This window comes from Rhineura floridana, chromosome 1 (genome assembly GCF_030035675.1).
Source record: "Rhineura floridana isolate rRhiFlo1 chromosome 1, rRhiFlo1.hap2, whole genome shotgun sequence".
NCBI lineage: Eukaryota > Metazoa > Chordata > Lepidosauria > Squamata > Rhineuridae > Rhineura > Rhineura floridana.
In genome coordinates this window covers 12,902,147-12,925,791 of record NC_084480.1, presented here as the reverse complement: position 1 = coordinate 12,925,791, position 23,645 = coordinate 12,902,147, and the positions used below count along the sequence as shown (strand labels likewise).

The 23,645-nt window shown below is 45.5% G+C and overlaps 1 protein-coding gene across 1 annotated transcript in view; it reads left to right on the top strand.

Moving 5' to 3' along the window:
- LOXHD1 (lipoxygenase homology PLAT domains 1) overlaps window positions 1–23,645 on the top strand; it is a 225,390-nt gene that overhangs the window by 188,571 nt on the left and 13,174 nt on the right. Inside the window, exons 33-35 of the mRNA XM_061636319.1 lie at window positions 469–596; window positions 5,796–5,913; window positions 12,547–12,724. Of these exons, the coding sequence (XP_061492303.1) occupies window positions 469–596; window positions 5,796–5,913; window positions 12,547–12,724 (424 nt within the window). The remainder of the gene's footprint in view (window positions 1–468; window positions 597–5,795; window positions 5,914–12,546; window positions 12,725–23,645) is intronic.

The following is a 23,645-nucleotide window of genomic DNA, read 5'->3' as shown; positions in this document are numbered from 1 at the left end:
GCATTCAGAGGTAGACTGCCTCTAACCATGGAGGTTCTGCATAGCTGCCATGGATAATGGCCATTGACAGACCTATCCTCTAAACCTTTCAAGACTACTGGCCATCACTACATTACCTGGAGCAGTGAATGCCATCAATTAATTATGTGTTATGTGAAGACAATGTCCACTATGACAACTGATTCCAAGACATGTTCCCCCCCCCATGCAGAATTAATTTCATACACCTGTATCCTTAGCTGGATGTTCCCCTAGCTCAAAGTTCTGAAAAGTCACCCTTGTTCTATGCATAGCCTGCAAACCAATGACACTCTTTCCAGTCTGTCCTATTTTTTATGATTGTGGCTTGGTCTTTTTGAATTGTGGTAGGCTATGGCTCTGAGAAATAAAGATTCAAACACATTTTTTTTAAAAAAAAAAAATTAATCTTTAAATTACAAAAATCAAACTAATTTCCATTTTCCCCAGATTCTCTATGAAGTGACTGTCGTGACTGGAGATCATTCATATTCCGGTACTGATGCTGGAATCTTTATTACACTCTTTGGATCCAGTGGATGCTCTGAAGAGATGCAGCTGGAAAAAAATGGAGCCAGGTAACCAGGACTTTGCCAGCTTCCATGCTCCAGAGCTACCAAGGGCAGAGCACATTCCTCAAAGGTCCATCTGTGGATAGCTGTGTTAGACTTGCGATGGGAAAATCCTAGCTTTGGAACCCACTGTAGCCAGGGGCTTCCTAGATGACTCTGGGCAAGCCGTATTCTCTCAGCCCCAGTTCCCTATCCAGAAAAATAAAAACAATGTGGTAGGAAACATAGGAAGCTGCCTTATACCCGCTCAAGCTATTTGCCCATCTGGCCAGGTACTGTCTGTTCTGATTGGCAATGGCTCCCCAAGGTCTCAGATAGAGACCTACTGCCTGCTTCCTAATAGTTGTCCATGCAAATCTTGTTCTCTGCCTCTGAGCTGCAGTTCTTACCCGACCAGCCAGTACAACTTATGAGCAGTGGAGAGGTGCCTCCGATGTCAGTGGGGCAGTGAATCTGCTCCAGGTTTTAGCCTGAACTGCCAAGGAGCTATCCAAGGTGCTCAAAGCTGAAGGCAGCTTGGACAGCTCCTTGAAAGTTTGAATTAAAACCTGGAGCAGATTCACTGCCCCACTGACATCAGACTCACCTGTTGCCACTGCTTATGACTCACCAGGTTGAACACAGCTCATCATCCCTGCCTGCACTGTAGCCTGCAAGGGTCTTAACAACCAGCCTGCTTTTGTTTTCGTAGGCAGGCAGCAAAACCAGGTTTATCACGGCTTCTAAGTGGGCTACTATACCTGGCTGACAGATGGCAATCACAAATTGGGCAGACCTACCAAAAAAAAAACCCACCATACACAGGGAAGTGTTTGCTGAAACAATTAGAATTCTGCATTAAGAGAAGTTGCATACTGTGGTCTGCATAAATTATGTTAATCAAGCAATATTGATATATGTGTCACTATTTTGCATAATTTATTTTTTAATTTCTGCTTGATTATAAATCTATTTTTAATTTGACTTTTATAGACTGCTTACTATCAGATAGATCTTGAAGCAGTTTACATAAAATGCATAAAATATCACTGCCTACTTAATTTGCATTTATGCTATTTTATTTTGGTTTTGTTTGTTGATAAAGATTAATATATACAAGATGATTCATTAATCTGAAATCTTAACAAGCAGATCATACCAGTAGGGCAAATATTGTTAAAAGGCTTCCTGCTAATACCAAATGCTCCAAATTGGATCATTTATTTTGCATCTGCCAGTCACAGGGAGGAGCAATGAGTTATATAGAACCCTGAGGGTCTACCACATGACATCCCCTCTGAAAGTCAAAGTGAGACCTCTTCTGGCTTCAGCTATTTCACCAGATCCTGGTTGCACAACCACCAGGGCAAGAAACAAAACTATTTTTTTAAAACAAGCTGAGGTTTTGTGGTTTTTCTGCAGTTCCATGGAATTGCGAAATGCACACAGACCTGGACACAATCCCGGAATATTGCCATATGAGGATCGTTGAGACAGCAAATTGTAGTTATTCACCCTTAGACTTGAAGCCAAAGGAGGCTATAAATCTTTCCTTTCTTTAAGGAACAATACAAGGTGATATATGTGATGGAAACAAACACGCCTTTAAACTGACCCGGATAATAAGGCAATTTAATTTACATTAGTTTTAACTGCAAAATAGCCCGTGGCAACACAAATATTGATAAGTCGGCACTGGGAGGGCAGGAAGAACCAATGAGATCCTCCTGAGAGACAAGTCTATATCCCAAGGAAGGCCCTGTGCCTGGCCGTTTATCTGTTCTGTCTTTTCTCTCGTTAGTCTTTGATTCAGATTTATACCCTTGCGTGCATATAAATTAGAGCTCCCAAAGACCTCTCTCGCCATCTAGCTCATCACTTCGGAGCAATAGCCTCTGTGTAATTTAATCTGTGCTGTGGAGCAACAGAGAGGAAATGAATCCAACATACAGTGATGAGCAGAACCTTTAAATGTGACCCAGAAGGTTGTTTGTGGCAGGAGCAGCTTGATAGCAGGACTGTTCAGCCACCTGAATTAACACATTTGAAGCTGCCTTGCACTGAATCACACAACGGATCCATCCACTCCAGCATTATCTGCACTGGCTGGCAGCAGCACTCCAAGGTTTCAGGCAGAGAGAGCTCTTTCCCATCACCTGTTGCAAGATCCCTTTAACTGGAGATGGCAGGGGCTGAGTCTGGGACATTTTGCGTGCAAAGGGTTTGCTCTGCTACTGGTGGACCTGGTGTCGGAGCAGGGCGTGGCACACAAATACTCCAGATGGGGATGAGTGATGTGGGTGGGAGTGAGGAGGGGAAAGGTCTCAGGTAGGCAAGAGTGAGCTTTCTGCCAACCTGTTCCAACACCACCCCAATCAATCCAGGAAAGGAACGGAAAATAAAACTTAACTGCCAATATAAATCTATAGCGCAACCACATGTGCACAGTTCTGGTCACCTGACCTCAAAAGGGATACTGGAAATGGTTCAGAAAAGGGAAACCGACATGATCTAGGGCCTGGAGTAACTCCCCTATGAGGAAAGTTTGCAGGAAGCATTTGAGGCTTTTACGTTTAGAGAAAAGGCGAGTAAGAGGTGACATGACAGAAGTGCATAAAATTATGCATAGTATGGAGAAAGGGGATAGAGAAAAGTTTTTCTCCCTCTCTCATAACACTAGAACTTATGGATATCCAATGAACGGTGGAACATTCAGGACAGACAAAAGAAAGACCATCTTCACACAGTGCGAAGTTAAACTAAGGAATTCACTCCCACAAGAGGCAATGGTGGCCGCCATCTTGGTTGGCTTTAAAAGAGATTTAGACACATTCATGGAGGACAAGGCTATCAATGGCTACTAGACAAAATGGCTATGCTCTGCCTCCATGGTCGGAGGCAGTATGTTTCCGAATACCAGTTTCTGCAGGAGAGCTCTTGCACTGAGGTCCTGCTTGCGGGCTTCCCATGGGCATCTGATTGGCCACTGTGAGCACAGGATGCTGAACTAGATGGGCCACTGGCCTCATCCAGCAGGGCTCTCCTTATGTTCCTAATTCCCCAATCCTTTTCGAACACTAGCCAATTTACAACACAATCCAAGATCTGCCGGGATGAGCGAGTTTGGAATAGGAGGATCTTGGGCTGTCGCAGCTGAACCAGGGCTCAGCCAGGGATATGCCAGTGTAACTCCCTGAACCTGGATGATCTGAGGCTACGCTGGTTCAGCCGGCAGAACCTAAGCCAACATAAGTCCCTCAAAATGGGGTGTGGTGTGGAAAGCTGGAGGGGTCTTGCAGTTGCCCATCAACAGTTAGTGCTAGGACAGCAGCCTGAAGTGGCACACAGGTCACCTGATAAGTCTTCCCCACTAGAGTGGGATTTATTTTTTATTTAAGTTATAGCAATTCCCATGCATACATAAAAATTAGCAGATGTAAATGTTATGCAAATCAGTGTCCTTTATTTTGTGATACTTAAGTGACCACTCTATTTGATGCAATCCTGGCACTTGCCCTGACTAAACTGACTGGAAAGAAAACTTGAGATTGAAAAGAAGCCTTCCAAGTGGTACTTGGTTTGAGCCCCGAATCAACGCTGGGTCAGGATCGATTTAACTGCTGGGGGAGCAGACATTTTCTCTTTGGCAAAGTATGTTCTGGAAAGGTGCCAGAATGGGGTACAGTGGAATTGAGCCAGGATGCTACCTGGCCACAAATCTCACTCATGACAAGCAGAGTTCACAAAGCAGACTCAGTGGAGCGGGGGCATCTCTCAGCAGTTTTGTGTGACCTCTACTCTGGCGAGATGGTTGGGACTCGAATAGTCCGCTGGTTGCTGGGCAGGCACGCACATTCTTGGTCCTCTGCCTCCTCATTGGCCCCGCTGGTAACATACTGCTCCAGTGCAGTATGGCTAAGTGAGCTATATAGTGCCTGACGCATTTTAAATATGCAGTTGCGTTATGTTGCTTCGGCAACGAGATTGCACCCCCAAGGAACAGTGGGGGTTGCGTGGGGATACCCACTTGATTTTGACACAGTCTCAAGAATAGTGCCTGGAGTTGGCTATTCTGTGAGAAGGGATCCCCAGGGTGTGTTCAAGGTTGAGCATGCTCCCGGTTCACGTCCCTGGAGACGAGCCCAGATCCGGGTAGTCGCTCCATGTAACCGGCTACAGATCGCATGGCAAGCCCAGTGTCTTTCGAACACACTGCGCTTTTAAAACCTTTGGTATTTTGTCCACTACCCTTCCCCGGGACATCACTGGGAGCTCGTGATGATTACCTTCCGGCTATTCATTAAAATTACACCAGGGCAAGTAGAGACGGTCATGGCTGCGTCAGTGGAATGACTCGACCTGGTAAATATAGATGGATGGGCCATCAAGGACTTGGTCGACCCTCACTAACTCGAAAAAGGGAGGCAGGGAGTAATGTCCCTGTCTGGATTAAAATAGCCACGGCCACTTAGTGGCAGAGAGGTCGAAGCCACCCCCTGGCCTCCCATCCGTTCCAGGTTCAATTCATGCAAAGCCCATCAAGTCAAAAGCAAGAACATAAGAAGAGCTCTACTGGAGTAGACCAAAGGCATCCCTCGTCCATCATTCTGTTCTCGCAGTGGCCAATCAGATGCCTCAGAGAAGCCCACAAGCAGGTCACAAGCACAGCAGCATTCTTTCTGTGGTATGGGAGATGTTATTTCTAACCTGCAGCTAGGGATGAGGTAGAAATTCAGCTCAGTTTGCATTTGAAGCTGAATCCATCAGATTCTGACTTTCCAAAACAATATGAGAAGCAAAAATGCAGCCATCTGTTGAAATCTGCACTTGTACGAATTCTGCAATGCAGTTCTCCAACCAAAGTTTACAAAACCTGCATATATTAGGGGCAAGTGTGCATAATAATGAATATATTAATAAATATAACATGCAAAAATGCATCATGTTAGGAGAATTTGCTTGCAACAATGTGTACAGAAGTCAAAATTGCACACAAAAATATGTTGATTAGGAGAAATTTGCACTAAAATGCGGGAAAATTTTCATGAGGACTTTTTTTAAAAATTGGAAATTGGTGCAGAAATGTGGAGAACTGAATTTCCTGAGGAGCTGGGAGAACTAAAAATTACAGACCTTTCCATTCCTGTCTACAGCAGGAGCTCTTTTGTATATAAAGCCAACTCTATTCTATGATAGAAAATCTGAACAAACTTCTCATTCCTCCAGATTTGAGATTGGCCAAAAGGATACTTTCATCATGGAGATTCCTGACATTGCCCCACTCAGGAAGATGAGGATACGGACTGACGGGGAAGGGAGTCGCCCGGACTGGTTTCTCGAACAGGTAGCACAGTTCTCTAACTCTTCCACTGTTCGGAGGAAAGGCTGCGCATATACTTTGTAGGCTTTCATATAGTTGCTCGGTTTTGGAGAAGAGTTAGGGAGGTATGCAAAGCATTGGCCACTGAAAATCTTGCTAAGCTTGCTCAGCTTCTTATATGTGACCAGGTACTATTCACATCTTTCCTTTCTGAGATTATAGGGGCTAGAAATGTGCCTGAAAACAACAGCAAACTTAGAATTGAAAGAATGCTGCCTTCTGTCAGACAGCAAATGCTGTGCTTGGAGCCATCACATGGATACACACAGTTGTACATGTACAGAGTTAGCTTAGAACTCATCAGACATCCTGGTATTCTGCCAAGATGCTGTCAGGCACTGGCATGACCTTGAGGAGCACACCTTCAGGCATTCCTTACCAGCTTGGTGCCCTGCTCCAGATGTTGTTGGACTCCAGCTCCCATTAGCCCAAGCCAATGTGGCCAGTGGGCAAGGATTATGGGAGCTGTAGTCCAGCAATTCTGGAGAGCATCAATTTATGGAAAGCTGCCTTAGGGAATTCTACCCAGGAATGGGATGGGATCCATTGGCCAGTGATACAGGCAGTATCAATTTGAGTTTGTTCTTTCTCCACTATCCATTGCTTTTACTGGTCCAATTTTCTTTCCTCCCCCCAAAAATTCATACTAATATCCATATTTTGAAAGAAAGCTATTATCAATATTTTGAAAGGAAAGTGACTTCATATCCTCCTCCTCCTCCTCTGCTATTATAGGCTTGGCTTGCTTCCTCCTCACTTGGAACTTGGATTATTCAAGTGGAGAGGAGTTAGCACAGAGAGAGAGAAAGAGAGCTATACTGATATGCTGTGCTGTGAGTAAAATCAATAAAAGAACAATATATTTGAGGAGGGGGAATCTGGTGTTGGGAGAAAGCCACTGAGGTTTGGAGCAGACAAGATTGCTTCACAAAGATAAGGACCACTGAAAAATCTGGTGCTAAATCTGAATTCAGCAGAATTCTTGCCCATCCCTGCCCAGGGAACTGTAGTTCTGATGGGAAATATAAATCTGAAAAGCAGAGAAAACTCTGCACCCTCCCCAAGCTACAATTCCAAGGATTCTTTGGAAGAAGCCATGACACTGTGACCACATCCACACCACACATGCATTGTTGTTGTTATTTAACAACAACAACAACAACATCCCCATCCTTCCTCCCAGTAGGAGCCCAAGGTGGCAGTTTAAATCACTCTTATGTAAAACACTCTTATACTACTTTAACAGCAATGGCTTTCCCCAAAGAATCCTGGGAACTGTAGTTTCTTAAGGGGGCTGAGAGTAGTTCAGAGACCCTTATTCCCACACCATTCTAACCACTACACCATAGCATGGTGGCTGGGGCTGATGTGAGTTGTAGTCCAAATCATCTGGAGGGCAGCAGGCTGGCAAAGGAAGGTCTGCAATGACAGGCAGCAGCTCTCCAAGGTCTCAGGCAGGTCTCTTTCAGTCTCCAGCCCTACCTGGAGATATTGGGGATTGAGGCTGGGGCCTTCTGCATTCCCTGCAAGTGCTCTCCCGCTGACCTATACACCTTCTCCAAATACAGTTTCAGCACACTGTCAGGAACGGTGAGTGCTTCATCTGAAGTGTTTTGTTCCTCCTTTGGGCTTCTATCCCTCATCATTTACATCCCAAGGTTTCAGAGGGACTGCAATAAGGAAAGTCTCCTTTCATGTTGGCAAGGTCACATATTTTGTTAATGCTTCCTCTAGTCACTCAACTTCTTATCTTGGCAGAACTGGAGACCTTAGAGATCTGTAAGGAAAGCCAAGTACAACCTATAATTTTACCCAAGCGGACTCTCTGCTGTTCAACTTTATTAGGAAAGAACATTGGCTTTATGCCATTGCACCTGCAATAGATTTCAAATCCCCTTTTGTGATAGAAACCCCCTGAGGAAAAATTGTAGCTGTCATGGGGTGTGTGTTTTTTTCCCCAAGAAAGAACGTTACATGCCCATGGGGAGTGGGTGGCCAAGGCTGGCTTGAATCCATATTATTCTTGAAAGGGCCATTTCAGATATTTATTTTGTCTAAACATCCTTTTTCTAAAGCAGTTATAAAATGTAGCTCCCTTCCCCCTTCCTCCACTTTCATGTGCCAAATACTGAAAATTATTTTTGCTGCCTCTCTGATCTTTTTTTAATTCAATAGAGACACATAGCTTTTTTAAAAAAAGGAAACCAACTTTTAGGTGGCCTGTGCGTACAAGGTTTTGTATTGGTGTGTGTGTTTTTGTGTTTGCATGTCTTAGTCTTGTACATAATGCTCAAGGGCTCATTGTAGCTATCTGAGCATACGAGAGAGATAAGGGGAAAGAAAACTCATGCTGCAAGACCTGCTGCAGAGCCTTCTAACCAACTGGTCATGCTATCAGCCAGTGGCTGCTGGTGACTCTATGTCAGTGGAGCAGTGGACTCTGCTCCAAGTTTTAGTCCAGAACAGATTCCACAGCCCCACTGACATGGAACCGCCGGCTGCTACCAGCATCCTATTTCCAATACTGGCCATTCAAATGCTTCAGGGAAGCCCACCAGAAGGCCTGGAAAGCAACAATCTTTCCCCATTATTTGGCCCTGCTCAAGTGGTATTCATATGGCCTCTGAGTTTGGAGGTTCATGGCTAATAATTCTTGACAACCTGTTTTCCATGAATTTGTTTTAATCCCTTTTAAAGCCATCTAAACCAATGGCCATAGCCACATTTTATGGCAGTGAATTTTCCTAAATTGATTATGTGCTGTCTGAAAAAGTACATTTTTGTTTGGATGTCCTGAAACTGCTGCCAATCAATGTCAACGGTGGTACCCTGACCTTCATGAAAAGATAAAAAATGTCTTTGTCCACTTGCTCCACACTGTTCATAAACCTTGATCATATTCTGCTTTAATCTTAAAAAAAGCTCCAGACTCTAGCCTTCTCTCATAGGGAAGGTGCTGTACTCCATTGATACTTTTGGTTGCCCTTCTGAAGAAGGACCATAGGTCAATGGTGGAACACCTGCTCTGCATGTAGAAAGCCCCAGGTTCAATCTCCAATGCCATCTTCACATAGAGCTGGGAGTGTCCCCTGCCTTGAAACCCTGGAGACCTTACTGAGCTAGATGGAGCCGTGGTCTGACTCAGTGTAAGGCAGCTTCCTATGTGTGTTACTACTAGGCAGCCTTTTATAGGGAACTATGGCGGTAGGAGAAGGTATGAAAGGGAGATAGCGGGGATTTTAACAAGACAAATGGGTGAGAATTGTGGAGGGGGAGGTACAATGCAGGGTTAGGGAGAAGCAGGATTCAACCAAAATTCTGTGAAATGGGTCCAGCAATTTGAGATGAAATGGTTTCTTAAAATCACCCCATCCTCAGTTTTCTTTCTCCAAATCGATTTGCATGTTTGCATGGAAATCGGGATTGAGAAATCTGGTTCTCCAAGTTTCCGAATTTTCCAGTATTGAATTCAGTTCACATTTCCACAACAATTTGCACATTTTAAAAAAAACAAACACACCATGAAAATTCATCAATATTTGAGTGCAAGTTTCTCCTAATAAACATATTTTTGAATGCAGTTTTGACTTGTACATGTTTTTGCAAAGCAATTTCCCCTTATACATTGCATTTGCGTATGTTATTTTCACGAATATATGCATTTTTGTGCACACTTCACTCTAGCATATGCATTTTTTACACATTACTTGGCTGGAGAACTGCATTGCAAAATTCAGACAAGTGTGGATTTCAAAGGATGGCTGTAATTCAGTTCGCATATTGTTTTGAAGAACGCAGATCTGCTAGGTTTACCTTGAAATGCAAACTGAATCAAATTTTCCCTCTATCCTTACATGGGTGTTAGTTGAACTCATGGGGCTGAACATCTGATTGGACATGCACAAGATTGCGCTCACAATCTCTGATTCCCCATCTCCTCCAAAATGGTATGGGATGCCTTTTAAACCGTAAATAAAGCAAATTTATTTCTATAATATTTTTGCAAGAGAGTTATCTTTTTAAAAAAATCCAGTAAAAAACATTTTCCTAGTAGGGTGATTAAAAATAGGGCTGCATTGTGACTTTATATTTTTAACAAATCAGCTTCAATCACTGCCTTTTCTGTAGGGGTGATAATTAAACCTGCACCTCTTGAATAAAACTGGGATGCTTGATCTATAAAAATGTGTTTCTGTGTAGATATTCAGCTGTCTGCTATAATGGCAGCCATTTTTTTATGGAGGCAGCCATTCTGAATTTCCCCAAAAGCACCTCAGAAACAGGGACTTCTGGGATCAACAGTGGGGTCCATCTGCAGTGGAACTTGGCAAATGCCCAGAAATGCCAGCCCCTGATGGGAGCCTAGGAGGTATCCTCTGGCTGCAAACCTGCCCTCTGCAAGCATTCAAGCAGTGAAGGACTGGAACAATACTCTCCACTAGGGTTGCCAGGTTCATGGCCTCAGACTGATCCTGTATCTTTAGGAGAAGAGAATGTCAGCCAAGTGCAGATGTTCTTGCAACACTGTAATGGGAAAAACCACAAGGTGGAATTCTCCCTTCTCAATGCACAACTTTTAAAGATACAGAAGACCTTTTGGTTGCCAGGCCCGGCCTCCAGGAGGTCTTCTGTATCTTTAAATATTGTGCAGGGGGGAGGGAGAATTCCACCTTGTGGTTTTTCCCATTACAGAGTTGCAAGAACACCTGCACTTGGCTGACTTTCTCTTCTCCTAATGATACAGGGTCATTCTCAGGCCATTAACCTGGCAACCCTACTCTCCACTTACTTTGCACTCTTCATCTAGGAACCAGCCCTCCACAACTTCTTTCTCTCCAGATGTTTCGGACAACTCCCATCAGCTCCAGCCAGCATGCCAATGGAAAGGGACAATGGGAGTTCTAGTCCAACATCTAGAGGGCACCAGGTTGTACAAGGTTGCTGCAGGTGGACTGGGACCAAAGGGAGAGGGCAAGTGAATAGGTAGTGGTGACAGCAGCAAGGAAGAATGAGGCTACTCAGAAAGGGGGAGCCCATTAGGGCATATTGCTCAAGAGCCCCCCAAGATCTTGAGTTACATCTGGATACCTCTGTGCAGTGCTTTTTTTGTGATGGTACTCTCTGGTACAGAATACCGTCACATCTCCTGTTGCCCATAGCACTCACAACACTTTTATCAAGGTATGAGTTCCAGCACATCATTGTTTACCAAAAACAAAAACAAAAGCACTGCCTCTGTGCCAGTGCAGGAGTCATATAAAAGCAGAGCAACAGGAGTGGCTGAATAAGGTATCCAGTAATCAGAGGCCCATGTCCCTTCTCCATGGCTGTCAGAAGCAGACTAAGTTATCCAAGATATTTATGCATTACAGAGTAAATTACGTAAAATGAGCTGATGCGTGTAAATTTTCTTAATTTGGAAGATGTATACAGGGTTGCAGAAGAATTCCGCTCATCTTCGTGTCATGGAATTTGGTGCTGAATGTGGACTCCTTCCACTGCCTCTCTTCCAGCATGTGCAGCCCTGGGGTATTCATACAGGGTACCCCCCCTGAGGATCAAGGAGTAATGCACTCCCAAATGTGTCTCTGTAGGCTTCAAATGGGACGTCATTCTGGTGTGAGGACTGATCCAAACTTACTTTCATTTCTGCCAGTAGTAGATATAAGAAAGAGCAGACGGGAGTCCTTGTGGGAGTAGAGCTGGAATGTCAGGCAGATGGTACACTGTCAGTGCTAAGCAGACTAGATGAGAAGGCAAATTAAGCCATCAAGCTCATAATTAACCATTTGTTGCTATGTAGATGCAGGCATGATAGTCTGAGTTTTCCTATTCCAACAAACTGACGGTAGAAGATTATTTTTAATTCCTTCCCACTCTCCTCTTGTAAGGAGCTGATCAAGGAGACAAATTAAAAATGAGTGGATTGTATCAATTATGAGGTTGCCCTTGGACAAATGTCACAGTTTGCAGTGGAAAGGTATTGCCATGCTTGACCACCTCATGTTTTTGCCTACAAGTAGGGATGGGGGAGAAATTCAGTCCAGTTTGCATTTAAAGGCAAATCTGTGAAATTCGCACTTTTCAAGACTGTATGAGAATGGAAACACAGCCATACTTCAAAATTCGCACTTAGCTGAATTTTGTGATGCAGTTAGTAATCAAACCAATGTTTACAAAAATGCATATATAAGAGGAAAGTGTATGTGAAAATGAACATAGTGAAAATAGCATACAAAAATGAATTATGTCAGTAGAAATTGCTTGCAAAAATGTGTACATTAGGCAAAACTGCAGGCAAAAACATGTTTTTAGGAGAAATTTGCCCAAAAATGCTGAAGAAGTTTCATGAGTATTTCTATTTTTTAAAAATCGCAAATTGCTGCAGAAATGTGGAGAACTGAATTTGCGATTGAAAATGAGACACTGAGCAAGCAGAAATGGACAGATCTTGCCATCCCTTCTCACTACATGCGTTGCTCTGCCTGGCTGCTCCAGGTAGACGTTTTCCCTGGTGGATCGTGCCCTTTCTTTCTTCTAGTCCTACCCAAAGTGTCATAATTTAGGCTAAACTCCTTCTGCTTTTTGATTCTCTAGATCATCATGAAGAATCTGACTACTCAAGAGGTGACCACATTTACATACAACGACTGGCTCTCCAAGCGGTGGGGAGACAATCTCACACTAGAGTGGGAGATACCAGCGGTGATCAACGATGTACAGATGATGGAGTATACAACGTACACAATTCAGGTTAAAACCAGTGACATTGGAGGTGCGTTCAATATTTGCTGTGCCCAGTTCTAAAAGAATTTAATTAAGAGTTTTACCTGCTGATTGGATCACAACTGAAAGGTAAAAAAATGAAAGAGTTCTTAGGCAAATGCGAAAGCCCACTGAGGAATTTCAGTAGATTTGCTGAAACTCTGTTGACTTTCTTAGATGTTCTCCCAAAGAGGAGAACCTCCAGATTTTGCTTAGCTTTTTGCTTTCAGAAATATCTGGTATCAGCCAACGGAAGTGCAAATCTCTTTGGGAAATTTTCCGACTCAGATTGACACTCATTTTGGCTACTCTCTAAATGTCTCAGACATCTTAGAGGACATGTCATGCCTTGGCACAGGTGAAGGAACTGAAAGACATTTACTTCAAACTTTAAAAAGAGACAAACGTATGAAAGAGGAGACCCCTTTTCCCCTCACAGAGTTTCAATTCCCAGAGTTTCTTGGGAAGAGGGATTGACTATTAAACCATTCTGAGAACTGTAGATCTGTGAGGGGAACAGGGGCCTCCTAAGATCTCTCAGCACCCTTTACAAACTATAGTTCAGTGGATTCTTTGGGGGAAGCCATAACTGTTTAAAGTGGTATGATGCTACTTTATTTAACTCTATAGTGCAGATGGAGCCTTAAAGCCCTAAAGAGCCTTGGTTATGTTAAGGAACACCTTCTCTCTTACATATTTTCTCATGCCTTAAGATCATCCAAAGAGGCTTTGTTGAGAGTGTCATCACTATCGGAATTCTGTCATGTAGTGACAAGGGTCAGAACCTTCACAATGGTGGTAGCACCACCATTGGGAACTCCAGCCTAGAGAGCTTCCTTTTGCGTAATGGTTGCGCTCATTTTGGGGGAAAGTTATTGAAAACTGTCCTTTTTAACAGAGCCTTTCCACCCTGTCATGTTCAGAGGCAATAATACTGGTTTCAGTGGGGAGGAGAGCCTGGCTGGGAGTCCAAAGTCTGTGAGTTCAAATCCCTGCTCGTGTCTCCTGGGCGTCAAGGGCCAGCTAAAGATCACCCCACAGTGAATGGCTCAGGGGTTGCGTGCCCTGCCACCTATGCAGCCGTGGGCAAGCAGCATAGTCCCAAGGAGCCCAGTTGCCCCCCAGCTGGCAGTTGCGGACAAGGAAGGGGCTGGCTTGTGCAGCTGTGGCCAGCTGAGCAGGCCTTAGCCAGCTGGGGAGGACTAGCCTCAGAGGGAGGCAATGGTAAACCCCCTCTGAATACCGCTTACCATGTAATTCCTATTCACAGGGTCGCCATAAGTCGGGATTGACTTGAAGGCAGCCCATTTCCATTTCCATAGGGCACATGTCGGAAGCCCGTTGTTACTAATTTATAAAGCACCTGAAATGTACTAAGTGTTGTACACAGATTACAAACAGGACAGTCCCTGTCCACAGATTTACAATATGGAAGACACAGCAGAAAAAGAAGCAAACTCAAGCACCATTTCTTATGGAACAGAAACCACTGAAGGAGTGGAGGAGCCAAATGACAGCTGAGGCACGTGCCAACTTTGAAGCTTCCCAGGAGAAGCTGGCACGCTAGTGTGAGAAGCAGGAGTGTGGGCTAGATGGGCTCTGGATCTCATCTAGAAGGGCTTCTTACATTCTTAACTTATGTTCTTACATTCTTTATTTATTAGATGTTATTCTCTGTGTGTGTTTCAACGATTCTCTGTTGATCATATTTGTTATTAAATGTTTAACTGGTGGTGCTGTTTTTCATATTTTGCTTTTCCTTTTTGTAAGCTGTCTCGGGGACATTGCCGGGAAGCAGGTTAGAAGTCAAATAAATAAATAGGTGGATAAATTGTGCCTGCTGCGTTTTGGTCTCCAGCTCCTTTACCTTCCAGCTCAAGTCTCCAGCTGTCGCTAAGGGACCATGAGCTGGGGAACAAATCCTCCAGTCAAGGGCACTTCCAGATGACCTGCCTATTGAGCATTCACACAGGTTTGTTTTCAGGGACAATAGACAATGTCGGCCATTTCATGATTTGTTTGCAGGAATGCCAGATGAGGTGGTGTCAAAGTGTCATTCCAGATTTTTCACTGCATTCTCCCATCGCGTTCCTTGTTTTGGGAGGAAGGGGGTTTGTTGCACAAGAGTCCCAGATCAGCTTTAATTGTGCAACCTGAGTTTGCCAGCATGTAGTTGAATCATACCCCAAAATAGCGACCGGTTGGAAGTGCCCCAAGATTCACATGTGGCCACCCACGGCCCCAATACCAGCAATGGGGGAAGTTTCCATGGAGGTGGTCCTCTTATGGAGAATGAATGCTTCCCTCTCTTAGCGTGCCTTATGAAGTTGCCTTCAGGCTTTGATGTCAAGCCTGCTAGTGGTTCTTGTCAGCAAATAAAATAAAAATAGAGTAAAAGCTAGTTAACCTTTCATAGTACCACTAGTCAAAGTCCTTAAACAGCCCCCCCTCTCTAAGGAAGGAAGCCTGCCTTCCTGCCTTCAAAGGAAGGAAGCCTGAGATAATCCTAAGGAGTTAAGCCCCAGCTGACAGTTGAGCCATCAGCCTCAATTAACACATCACTGGCTGGCAGCAGTAGCTGGGAGGCACCAGCCACACATATAAATTCAGAGCACCCTAGCGAGGGAGCCTGCTCCACGAGCTAGAGGGAGCCCCAGCTGACGAAGCGTCAAGGCGAGTTAAGCAGCAGAGTGAGTTCGGCAGCAGGGCGAGGAGGCCAGGGCCCCCCCACTCTGCCCATCTGTTCCCTGACCTCAACTAAACCACAGTTTCCAACCCATTAACTTAATAAACCTTAAACAAAACTACACAGGTAAGAAGCCAGCAGCAGTGTGGGGGCTTTCCAGTGTTTTGCACTGCCTGAAATATGTACAACTATCTGCCTGTTGGACAGAAGTCGTGGGTGTGCTCTTGGTGCAATGAGCTCCTGGCTCTCCGGGAGTGACTTCATTTCCTTGAGGCCAAGGTGGCTGACCTGGAAAAGCTGAGAGAGGCAGAGAGGTGTGTGGAGGAGGCCTTCAGGGACGTTATAGCTGTGTCCCACTCCAAGGATGATAGCTCTTCTGCTATCATGGTGAACGATGGTCTCAGGGAAGGAGAGCATCCAGCCGAGGAAGAGGGAAATGATCCCTTAGAAAGGACCCATTCCTTGGGGGATGAGCAGCTATCCTCTCGTGCCGAGGATGTATCTCCAGGGGGTGGAGGGATCCTTGTAGTGGGTGATTCGATCATTAGGAACATAGACAGTGGGGTGTGTGATGGGCGTGCAGAGCACAAGGTGATTTGCTTGCCTCGTGCGAAGGTTGCGGATATCGCCCGTTGTTTAGATAGTTTGGTAGACAGTGCTGGGGAGGAGTCAGTGGTCGTGGTGCATGTTGGCACCAATGACATGGGGAAATGCAACTGTGAGGTCCTGGAAGCAAAATTTAGGTTGCTAGGCAGGATGCTGAAAGCCAGGGCCTCCAAGGTGGCTTTCTCTGAAATGCTACCGGTTCCACGCGCAGGACCAGCCAGACAGGCACAGCTTTGTAGTCTCAATGCTTGGATGAGACGATGGTGTCGGGTGGAAGGGTTTGGATTTGTTAGGCACTGGGGAACATTTTGGGACAAGCCGGGCCTGTACAAAAAGGATGAGCTCCACTTGAACCAGAATGGATCAGACTGCTGGCACTTAAAAATAAAAAGGTGGCAGAGCAGCTTTTAATCTGACTGAGGGGGGGAACCCGACAGGAGCTGAGGAGGGTCTGGTTCAGAATAAACCTCCCCCCTGGGATAAAGACCAAAGAAATGATGAAATTGTAAAAGGGGTAGGCCTAGAAGTAGGCATTGTGAGAGCAGGGGCACAGGATATCAATTCAGAAGGGCAAAATTACCACAGGCCAAACCACAAGTGCCAAAGACACTTGAAGAGAGACACTGCTTACAAGTGCCTGTACGCTAATGCTAGGAGCCTCCGAACCAAGATGGGAGAACTGGAGTGCTTGGTCTTAGAGGAGAGCATTGATATAGTGAGCATAATGGAGACCTGGTGGAATGGAGAAAACCAGTGGGATACAGTTATCCCTGGATATAAACTATATCGGAAGGACAGGGAAGGACGTATTGGTGGCGGAGTCGCTCTATACGTGAAAGAAGGCATTGAATGCAGCAAGCACAAAACCCCCAAACAGGCGGACTCCTCCACAGAATCATTGTGGGTGGTGATACCATGCCCCAGGAGCGATTTAATACTGGGAACGATCTATCGTCCCCCTGATCAAAATGCTCAGGGAGACCTGGAGATGAGATACGAAATTGAGGAAGCATCCAAACTAGGAAATGTGGTAGTAATGGGTGACTTCAACTACCCAGACATAGACTGGCCCCATATGTGTTCCAGTCACGACAAAGAAGCAAAATTTCTAGATACTCTAAATGACTATGCCCTAGACCAGTTGGTCATGGAACTGACCAGAGGGATGGCAACCCTGGACTTAATCCTCAGTGGGGACAGGGACCTGGTGCGAGATGTAAGTGTTGTTGAACCGATTGGGAGCAGTGACCATAGTGCTATTAAATTAAACATACATGTAAATGGCCAATTGCCAAGAAAATCCAACACGGTCACATCTGACTTCAAAAGAGGAAACTTCACAAAACTGAGGGGATTGGTAAAAAGAAAGCTGCAAAACAAAGTCCAGAAGGTCACATCACTCGAAAATGCTTGGAAGTTGTTTAAAAACACTATATTAGAAGCTCAACTGGAGTGCATACCGCAGATCAGAAAAGGTACCGCCAGGGCCAAGAAGATACCAGCATGGTTAACGAGCAAAGTCAAGGAAGCTCCTAGAGGCAAAAAGTCTTCCTTCAGAAAATGAAAGTCTTGTCCGAATGAAGAAAATAAAAAAGAACACAAACTCTGGCAAAAGAAATGCAAGAAGACAATAAGGGATGCTAAAAAAGAATTTGAGGAGCACATTGCTAAGAACATAAAAACCAACAACAAAAATTTATATAAATACATTCAAAGCAGGAGACCATCTAGGGAGGCGATTGGACCCTTGGATGATAAGGGAGTCCAAGGTGTACTAAAGAACGATAAGGAGATTGCAGAGAAGCTAAATGAATTCTTTGCATCTGTCTTCACAGCGGAAGATATAGGGCAGATCCCTGAACCTGAACTAACATTTGCAGGAAGGGATTCTGAGGAACTGAGACAAATAGTGGTAACGAGAGAGGAAGTTCTAGGCTTAATGGACAATATAAAAACTGACAAATCACCGGGCCCGGATGGCATCCACCCGAGAGTTCTCAAAGAACTCAAATGTGAAATTGCTGATCTGCTAACTAAAATATGTAACTTGCCCCTCGGGTCCTCCTCCGTGCCTGACGACTGGAAAGTGGCAGCTGTAACGCCAATCTTCAAAAAGGGATCCAGAGGGGATCCCGGAAATCACAGGCCAGTTAGCTTAGCTTCTGTCCCTGGAAAACTGGTAGAAAGTATTATTAAAGCTAGATTAACTAAGCACATAGAAGAACAAGCCTTGCTGAAGCAGAGCCAGCATGGCTTCTGCAAGGGAAAGTCCTGTCTCAGTAACCTACTAGAATTCTTTGAGAGTGTCAACTAGCATATAGATAGAGGTAATCCAGTGGACATAGTGTACTTAGACTTTCAAAAAGCGTTTGACAAGGTACCTCACCAAAGACTTCTGAGGAAGCTTAGCAGTCATGGAATAAGAGGAGAGGTCCTCTTGTGGATAAGGAATTGGTTAAGAAGCAGAAAGCAGAGAGTAGGAATCAACGGACAGTTCTCCCAATGGAGGGCTGTAGAAAGTGGAGTCCCTCAAGGATCGGTATTGGGACCTGTACTTTTCAACTTGTTCATTAATGACCTAGAATTAGGTGTGAGCAGTCAAGTGGCCAAGTTTGTTGATACTAAATTGTTCAGGGTTGTTAAAACAAAAAGGGATTGCGAAGAGCTCCAAAAAGACCTCTCCAAACTGAGTGAATGGGCGGAAAAATGGCAAATGCAATTCAATAGAAACAAGTGTAAAATTATGCATATTGGAGCAAAACATCTTAATTTCACATATACGCTCATGGGGTCTGAACTGGCTGTGACCGACCAGGAGAGAGACCTCGGGGTTGTAGTGGACAGCATGATGAAAATGTTGACCCAGTGTGCAGCAGCTGTGAAAAAGGCAGATTCCATGCTAGGGATAATTAGGAAAGGTATTGAAAATAAAACAGCCGATATCATAATGTCGTTGTATAAATCTATGGTGCGGCCGCATTTGGAATACTGTGTACAGTTCTGGTCGCCTCATCTCAAAAAGGATATTCTAGAGTTGGAAAAGGTTCAGAAGAGGGCAACCAGAATGATCAAGGGGATGGAGCGACTCCCTTATGAGGAAAGGTTGCAGCATTTGGGGCTTTTTAGTTGAGAGAAAAGGCGGGTCAGAGGAGACATGATTGAAGTGTATAAAATTATGCATGGCATTGAGAAAGTGGATAGAGAAAAGTTTTTCTCCCTCTCTCATAATACTAGAACTCGTGGACATTCAAAGAAGCTGAATGTTGGAAGATTCAGGACAGACAAAAGGAAGTACTTCTTTACTCAGCGCATAGTGAAACTATGGAATTTGCTCCCACAAGATGCAGTAATGGCCACCAGCTTGGATGGCTTTAAAAGAAGATTAGACAAATTCATGGAGGACAGGGCTATCAATGGCTACTAGCCATGATGGCTTATCTGTGCCACCCTAGTCAGAGGCAGCATGCTTCTGAAAACCAGTTGCTGGAAGCCTCAGGAGGGGAGAGTGTTCTTGCACTCGGGTCCTGCTTGCGGGCTTCCCCCAGGCACCTGGTTGGCCACTGTGAGAACAGGATGCTGGACTAGATGGGCCACTGGCCTGATCCAGCAGGCTCTTCTTATGTTCTTATGTAGTGGGAGATGACAGTGATCAAGAATGGGGAACTGGGTGTTCCATTAGACCCTTTGCTCCAAGGAGTTATTTTTTGGTTACACTTACACTCCACTTTTTTGCCATAATGGAACTCAAGACACTGTGCTTGGGGTTCCCATGACTCCTATCTAGGTATTGACTAGACCCCAGATCTCTCTAGCTCTCTAGCTTTCGCATGGGTGCTTCATTATATTTCTCAGGGCTGGTGCCAGATGTGAAAGGATCCTGGGCAACGTGTTCTCTGGATGCCCTCCTCAACATCCTGCTCCCTCCCCCGCAAGCTTGACAGGAAGCAGCCAGGGTTCCCTTCTTCCCTTAATTAAACATAAGCTTAAGAACAGAGGGAGGACCCTGCTGGATCAGACCAAAGGCCCATCTAGTCAGGGCTGGCCCCAGACATGCCAGGGCCCTTGGGCACAAGCCTGCCCCAGGCCCTAGTGCTCCCCTTCCATGATTCTCAGCAGGATCACTACCACAGATTGCACAGTGAGAGCTTCTGAGCCCACGGTATTCCCTTGCTCAACCTACCTGTCTTGGCTGTTGTGCGGTTGCATGTGCAGCGCTGCCCTTAACCAAGATGGCTGACAAGGTTTCCCTAAGGGGCTGAAGCCTCTTCTGCCATCTTTGCTCCGGAGCTCTCACCGTGTGATCTGCTGGAGCAATCCTGCCATGAATCATGGAAGGGGAGTGGAGGGGCCCCTCAGCCAGGGCCCCACCTGGCCACCCTTTGGAGCCGGCCCTGCATCTAGTCCAGCACCCTGTTCTCACAGTGGCTAACCAGATGCCACAGGGAAGCCCGCAAGCACCTTTAACTAGCACCAGGTACGTTGCAAAGCACCACCCAAGGCTCATGCCACCTAACATCTTCATTTCCCCAGGATGCCATTGTGCCTCACTATGTCAGGACCCAGAGACATTCAGGGAAAAAGGAAATGGTGGGCAGCTGGAGCTTTGGCTGAGGCTTCACTTTTAATGTACCTGCCAGACATGTTTCAATGAGAAAAGAAAAAGAAAAGGGGGGGGGAAGGAAAGTTGGTGACCAGTGTCAGCCCTGATGAGTCCTCATGGGGCCTGTGAGCACTGGTATTTGCCCACCTATGTTGCATGCTTTGCTGGGCCTGATAAAGGATGGGAAACCTCAGACCCAGGGACCAAATGTGGCCCTCCAGGCCTCTCCATCTGGCCCTCAGGACTTTCCACAGCCTCTTTCTGCAGGCCACATCCCCCTCCGGCCTTGCCTCACATCCTTCTTGAGGGTTTTTGCCTGGCTGGAATGTGTCCATGAACTCTGATCATGCCCCTTGCCTTCCGGGATGGAGGACAGAGAAGGGTGGATGAGTAGGGGTGTAGAAACTACTGTACAAAGGTAAAAATTATATTCATCATTCCACCCGCTTTTGCTTCTGGCCCCACCTGTTACAGGCATGTGGCCCCCAGAATGTTGCGCAGAAGGGAATGCGGCCCTCAGGCTGAAAAAGTTTCCCTACCTGTGATTTAGATCATGTTCTGGGATCATCTGGAATATACCTCGAATCACAGCACCTTTTGTTTGTGTGTGTGTGTGTGTGTGTGTGTTGGCGGAAAGAGTCAAAGTGCTTTCTGAAATAGCCCACAAATGCTGTGAACATCTTTGCAGGCTGTGAATTTGGGGACTATTTCTCTGATTTTCAAGAGGGGTGTGTGTGCATGGGCTGAAATCTGTCCCTTATTTCAAGCAGTTTGGGTGCAGGGAGGATTCTTCTGTTTCAAAAAAACAGTAGATGTATACATGAAATGATCCCAGCACCATCCACAATAGGTGCCCTGGGGCCCCTTCAGCACGTGCCTAACCACATCTTGTGGCTGGGCCTGTTTATACATGACTGCTTTGAAAATACTGAAATTCTAACAACGAAAATGTAAGAATCCTAAAACATGGAGGACGTTTTTGTGAGTTTGGCATTCCTTTGGGTAGAACGATTATTTTTCCAATGTGAGATTTGTGTGCATGTGGGGGGGGGGGAGAGAGAGGGATTGAGAGAGAGAGAGAGAGAGAGAGAGACTGAACTCTGGTTCACAAAGAGGAGAACAGTGGATATTAACATCAGCAAATGCATCTCCTCTTTTCCAGGAAATGAAGGGTGATGTTTTTTAATGACAGTGAGTTCTATCTTGTTATGAGCTGAGACAGCCAGTGGGGGAAAACAAATTAGAGAATGAATGAGGTGAGCTTGTTTTTGATCAGATTGTACAGCAGTCAGTGTGACAGTACATCTGGCTGAGACACTGGCAGGTTTGGAACTAGCTAGGCTGCGACATCTCCCAATGCAGAGACAGTAAGTCGATTCGTATGCCATTGAAGCACTTTTGAGACTCATGCCATCCAACTCTAGGCAGGGGCTGGGGATGTTCTGCAGGTGTACCACACCCCAAAGAGTCCCTTCATTTACCAGCATCCAGGAGGCTTCCACAACTACTCCTCACCACGCAATCGTATAAAGCTTTTACACCCAGCCCTTTAGCTTACAACAGATGATGATAATACAAAACAAATAACTCACTTCTTGTTGGTGGAGCAGCCAAGATAGATGCTGGAGATAAACGGTTCAGGCTGTGCACTGGGTCCAGCCAGAGCCTGGATCCCGAACCAAAACAGCCCAATTCAGCTTCAGCTGCACTGGGGAGGCAGAGCAATCCGGGGCTGTTGGACCACTGTGTCTCCTTCTTCGCCCTCCTGACTCCATGTTTAATTAGGGCTGGACCTCCAAATTGATTAAGGGTCTGGATCTGGGTCGGGTCATCCTAGGTTTGATCCAGGCCACCACAGAGCACAGGATTGAGCCTCGAATCAGATCGGAGGGTTGTGCACATGTGACCCTGCCTTGTGTTCTGGGCATTGCTGTCCTTACAGGGCCTGGGCCTGGAATGAGCCTGGTCAGAATGTGTCCTTCAGCTGTGATAATCCGACTTGGTTGCCTGAATGGAGATTTGGGTGTAGAAACTTCTGACTTTTGTATGGCTGAAGTGTAGCCTATTATATAAAGACAGCAAGAGTTATGCCCATTGCTCTGGACACTGTTCTGCAATGAAACTTAGAAAAAGAATACTGTCATGAGCCCCTTGGAGCAGTCCTGGAGTGGTCAGGAGGAGGAAGAGATAGAATGGGATCCGGGGGAAGGGCCCAGTGGCCTGTAACAGGGTGGTCCTGCGCAGAAGGCTTCAGCCCCTTAGCTCCAGTTACAATGGAAGAAATGCTGTTTGGTCATGGCATGACAGAAGGCCAGTCCCTTTTCCTCCTTCCCTCTTCACCCAAGCCACCACCGCTGCACGCACGCCCCTCCTCTACAGAAGAGGAATCAGAGGATCAACCCGAGGAGGTGTCAGCGGCGGATCTCGAAGAAGTGCCTCCCCCGGTCTCAAGGATGTGCAGGCGTGCACAGATAGCACCAACTGTTCAGCCTGTTCAGAGAAGTGCTCACTTGCTCAGGCTGTCCCGTTACAAGAACCATTCTCCACGCAAATAGAAAGAGCCTGCCCATTTCACCAAATTTGCTTCTTTGTTCTCAAAGACTTTCCCCATGAAATATACCAAAGCTTGAACAGCCTCTCTCTCTCTCTCTCTCTCTCTCTCTCTCTCTCTGGTTTTGTTTGTTTTTTGTTGCTCTCATGAAGGTGGGCTCTAACTTTTCCCTTCTGCAAGGGAAAGTCCTGTCTCAGTAACCTATTAGAATTCTTTGAGAGTGTCAACAAGCATATAGATAGAGGTAATCCAGTGGACATAGTGTACTTAGACTTTCAAAAAGCGTTTGACAAGGTACCTCACCAAAGGCTTCTGAGGAAGCTTAGCAGTCATGGAATAAGAGGAGAGGTCCTCTTGTGGATAAGGAATTGGTTAAGAAGCAGAAAGCAGAGAGTAGGAATAAACGGACAGTTCTCCCAATGGAGGGCTGTAGAAAGCGGAGTCCCTCAAGGATCGGTATTGGGACCTGTACTTTTCAACTTGTTCAT